Source organism: Dipodomys ordii, unplaced genomic scaffold (genome assembly GCF_000151885.1).
Source record: "Dipodomys ordii isolate 6190 unplaced genomic scaffold, Dord_2.0 Scaffold73, whole genome shotgun sequence".
Lineage (NCBI taxonomy): Eukaryota > Metazoa > Chordata > Mammalia > Rodentia > Heteromyidae > Dipodomys > Dipodomys ordii.
In genome coordinates this window covers 8,020,570-8,025,994 of record NW_012267289.1, presented here as the reverse complement: position 1 = coordinate 8,025,994, position 5,425 = coordinate 8,020,570, and the positions used below count along the sequence as shown (strand labels likewise).

Sequence of the window (5,425 nt, the reverse complement as noted above, 5' to 3'; positions counted from 1 at the left end):
CTCCCTCCCTCCCTCCCTCCCTCCCTTCTTTCTTTCTTTCTTTCTTTCTTTCTTTCTTTCTTTCTTTCTTTCTTTCTTTCTTTCTTTCTTTCTTCCTTTCTTTCTTTCTTCTTTTCCAATCCTAGAGTTTGAACTCTGAGCCTGGGCACTGTCCCTGAACTCCTTTCACTCCAGGTTAGATCTTTATTACTTGAGCCACAGCTCCACTTCCAGCCTTTTCTGTGATTATTTGAAGACCAGGGACTTTGCTGTCCAGGATGGCTTTGAACCACAATCCTCAGATCTCAGCCTTTCGAGAAGTTAGGATTGCAGGTATGAGCCATAGGCTCCAGGATACTCATTGTTAATGTGTTATGATGAATTTGATTGTTATCTTGACTATTTAGAAGCAGATAAGAGATTAGTAAAGCAGTCTTTTGGGTGTATTTGTGAGGGGTATTCCAAGTAGGACTAAGAAGGGAAGTCCCTTTGACTGTGGTGTCACCATCTCAGAGGCTTAGAGCTCAGATGAAATAAAAGAGGAAAAAGTAAGTTTCACTTTACAATCTGGTATCTTCTATTAGCTTATTAGTTGTACCTAATCACATATACAGTAAGTAGATTATGTTACTTTGGGCACAAATGACTTGTTCATTTATTCACTCAGACATAGTTTTAGCAGTAATGTTATTTCAGTTATTTATGATGATTGCATATTTCTACAGAATAAAGTGACTTGTTAATGTTACTTTCTTTCTTGAAAAAAAATGTGTAGTATAGAAAAAACACCTGAACTTAGTATCAATTTTGAACATTGGCTTACTAATTTAACTTGTCTCTGCTTTCTTAAAACATCAGTTTCTTTCTCTTCTACTCTTTGGCAGCCTCAGGTTATTTTCCTTGCTTCTTGCTGAGCCCATCTGGCTTAGTTTATGTGAAACTGCTATTTAGAAGGCAGATAATAAATATCTCAGGAGCATCATTTTCCTCTAAGCCTCAGTACTAAATGCCCTGCAGTGAATTATAAGGTTGCTCAGGATAAGTCACCTGTCCAGGTGTCTGGACCCAGGTTTCTGCAATCTGGTTAAAACATTTTCACATCATCCTGTGCTAGGGATGAGCTCTCAGTTCTGGGAGACACGACACATACTCATTGTATGAAAGAATAGCCTGGGATAACTTCTAAAAATGCACGTGTCTTAGTCATGCCCTGGACCTTTGAGTCAGAACCTTAGTGAGAGTAGATCGACAGATACATGGTCCTTACACTCTTCCTGTTTGACATTCTTGAGGATCAAACACATGTCAGGCAACAACTCGACTGTTAAGCTACTTGACAGCTACGCTAAGAAATCATAGGAAGCTGCTAGGCATCATTTAGTAACACCGATAATCCTAGCTACTTGGGGGAGGAAAAAAGACTCAGAAAAGGCATAAAAGTTCATGATAATCTTTCTCAAAGGAGAGCTATATATAGTGGCACATACCTTTATTGTGGAAAGGCACATACCTTTATTTATGGAAAGCCTAAAATGGGTGGATTTCAGGATTTCAGGTGCACTCTGGGCAGGAAATGAGACCCTACCTCAAAACAAGTCTAGTGCGAGAAAGGTTTAGATGAATTTTAGCAGTAAGAGGGCCTGCCAGGCAAGCACAAGGTTCTGAGTTCAAACGCTAGTACTTAGAAAACAACAAGTAAACCATAGGAATTTTAGATCTTGTTCTGAACCATACTACTATTTTATAATATCTTTATTTAAATCTTTTTCCTGTCCTGCAGGGTGATCTAGGAGAGAAAGGCTCATATTCTTTTTGTTTCCTTTTATGTAAAATAAGCTTTCCATCATCAGGTAAGTTGCTTTACATACCATCTCAATACTTTGTTTAATTAGAGAACATCCCTTTCTTGTTAACTCAGCCTCTTGGGGTGGAAAATTACCTTGACAAAGTAGTTTGCAATTTAGAGGTGGAGGTAGAGGTAGGCGTTAGGGAGGAGAAGAGGGCAATTATCAAACCAAGTATAGTGGTAATTATAGCTTGACTGGGAAGAGATCTTCCAATGAATATAACCTTGTAGTCAGCAGAAGATTTTCATACATAATCTGAGAGTTAAAGAGCTGATATTCTTTTTTAGTGTTAATGAATTGTAAATTAGTTTGTTATATGTTTCTACAGGAAAGAAGATTTACTAATGTTTCTATACCTGATGTTCTACTGAAAAAGACCATCTCATGTACAGGAATCATTAGGAGTGGCAAATAACTAGATATAATCAGTCAGCATGTATTTTTAGCAAATTCAGTCTGTTATGGTTTCAAGCAAGTAGAATTGGTACAAAGATAATGTCATTTAATGAGAAGCAGGTGCAATTTCCACCAAAATCCTGGAAGCTAGAAGACAGTCTTAATGCTGAATTCCTTTCTTCCTCCTTCCCTTTCCCATTTCCTTCTCTTCTTACTTTTTTCTTTTTCTTTTGGTATGTGAGTAGGTTTTCCTTTTCAATTCATCAGACATACATTTATCCACATGTTAACATGATATAGTTTAATAGAAGGGAAATACTTCAGTACTTACAATTTCCATTTTGTAAATGGTTTCGTCTCTTTTCTTCTGACTTCATTTTAGCCTTTATGTACCATTGGCACCTTTGAAAAAGGTAGAGAGAAGATTATTTCAATAATTGTAGGGTTGGAGTCATGGCTCAAGTGGCCAAAATCTTACTTAGCAAATTCAATATTGAGTTCATATTCTATTACCTCAAAATGTGTGTGTGTGTGTGTGTATATGTGTGTATGAAGAAGCAGAGACAATTGAAATATATATATATATATATATATATATTATATAGAAAAAGGGCTTGTGTTTCTTTAAAGTTTTAAAATATTTTATCATCTGTAGCTGCATAGAGGGGTTTCAATTCAACAAGTTCTTTTGTTTATATAAAAAGATGACTTTTAAGTATAGCTTAAAAAAACATGAAAATACTCCTGATAGAATGTTTTTTGTTTACATGAAAGTTAGCTGCTGACAAAAATAAGATACTATCAAATAGGATAGCTCCCCAAGATAGGTATCTTATAAAACATTTTATAATCAGCCATAACCATCATTTTCTTTCCTCTATGGCTTCTTAAAGTGGAATTGGTTAAAAAAACATTAATAATCAAAATTCTAAATTAGAATCCCAGAGGTTTAGGAAAGTATCATCTATTTCCAATGTAAAGAAGTATGATGGTTTATTTGTTTGAAAGTGGAATCTAGTAGGACCCTGTCCTGTTCATTTACTAGTTAACTGAGCTCTGTGTTTTCAACACAAATTCAAAAGTATCCATATGATTTGACAATTCATCACATTGCTAATTCTAATTGTTTCAACAGAATGCATTTCTGGTACACAAGCCAATCTATCATGGTGAATTGGGCCTCTAGCTCTATGGCAAATTGAATATATTCCCATATGGTAGCAAGCATTAGTTTGTCTGCCAATCAGTATCCCTTATATACTCTCTATTGATTAAAAAGTTCCACGATGGCGCTGAGAAGGTAGCTCAGTGGTAGAGTGTTTGTCTTGCATGCACGAGGCCCTGGGTTCAATTCCTCAACACCACATAAGCAGAAAAAGCTGGAAGTGGTGCTTTGGCTCAAGTGGTAGAGCGCTAGCCTTGTGCTGAAGAGCTGAGGGACAGCGCCCAGGCCCAGAGTTCAGGACCCTTGACTGACCATAAAAATAAAAGTTCCACGAAGCTTTTAAGTAATCATAGTGGCAATTGTGAACTCCTCTTACAGTTAAGAATACAGAAATAATGGCTATCAATACAACCACTGTACAATATCTATACTCCTTGGTAAATTCAGTAAAAAGAAGTCTAGGAAGGCTCCTTTACAGATGACACTTCCATTTTGTCAGAGCTCATATGATAAGTGTGGCATAAGTACTTGTTAATGTATTGGTCAATACCTTAGTCTGCTGTCAGGATTATAGATAATAACTTTTCTTCTTTTTTTTCTTCTCTGTGCTAGAGATTGACCTCAGGGCCTTGAACATGGTAAGCCAGTGCTCTACTACTGAGCTACATGCAGGCTCTTAATTTTTCACCTATGCATAACCTAGCTACAAAATCAAAGACTATGTGCTTTCTCTCACTGGAGGAATCTGATCTATAATTGATTGCAATTTTACATAAAGCTTAATAAAATATTAGTAACTAAGCAAAGTATTTTAAATGAATAAAAGAAAGGTTGCTTATAGTTCACACAGAACTACTGCCCATGTAAGTTGTGATTTGCTATTTCTATGCTTCCACTGGTCTCAAGGTTTTCTGGAGAGTTTGTGCAGCTGAGCTCTTGAGTTAGCCCCGGTATCTATTGTTGGGCTGCCATTCTCATTGCAATTTTAAATCATGACATTGATTTACAATTTAAATATAAATCATGATATTGATTTTTCAGGATGCATATGTTTTAGAATACAAAGAACATTTTGAAGTGTTCTATTATACCTCTATTAAAATTTTAGGTGGATTATTTTTTTTCCTTTGAAGGAATTATCAAAGGTTCTTGTAATTTTTGACAAAAAAGCCCTTCCCATTCTCAAGGGTTAAATAAGAAAATGATAGACATTTTTAAAAGTAAGGTCATACAAATTATTTTCCCATTTAGTTCTGAATTGTCAGTACCTGACTTATGTATACTGACTTCAATATACTGAAAACCAATGTATGATTTTGATACATTGTCACAGCAAGCCCTTCACAAGTCAGGATTGAGGCTAAGCCTTTTCCTGTGTTAGATTTATTTTACATTTTCATCCACACTATCCTAAAGTAGAGGAATATTAGATTTATAAAGCCAATTTAGGTAATCTACTAGATATCATTTGGCTTTATCAGGAGTTTTAAATAAGTTGTTCCCTCTACATTTTTTTTCAAGAAAAAAAATCGCTTTTGTGGTGTAATGGGATTACAGTAAGGGAGATATCATAAGTAACTTACTGGGAAGAGACCCATTTTACAATTTTCACACACCGTCACCTTCTCTGGGTGCCCTGCTTAGGGATTTAGTAGGAAGATCTAATGATGTTAGTTATGTGGTCACATAAACTTCCCAGTAAGAGAAGCACCTACCACGGGTCCTCCCTATCTCAGACGTACTTCTTCCATTTATGAGCATACACAGTGATTATAAGAAGTGAATATCACTTAATATTATTTTTTCCAAGTCTTTCCATTTCCTAACAAACGGGGCGATGTCATTCTTTCTGATGGAGGCATAGAATTCCACATTTTCTTGATCCATTCATCTACTGAGGAGCATCTGGGTTGGTTCTCTATCTTAGCTATGGTAAATAATGATGCAATAAACATAGTTGTGCTGGTAGCTTTAGTGTGGTCTTGTTTGTGATCATTTGGGTAAATGCTCAAAAGTGGGATTGCTGGGTCATAGGGGA

The 5,425-nt window shown here is 36.0% G+C and overlaps 1 protein-coding gene across 1 annotated transcript in view; it reads right to left on the bottom strand.

Moving 5' to 3' along the window:
* The window catches only part of Epha6 (EPH receptor A6), a 737,672-nt gene that overhangs the window by 225,823 nt on the left and 506,424 nt on the right, over positions 1–5,425 (bottom strand). The window contains exon 9 of the mRNA XM_013024079.1: positions 2,554–2,624. Coding sequence (XP_012879533.1) covers positions 2,554–2,624 — 71 coding nt within the window. The remainder of the gene's footprint in view (positions 1–2,553; positions 2,625–5,425) is intronic.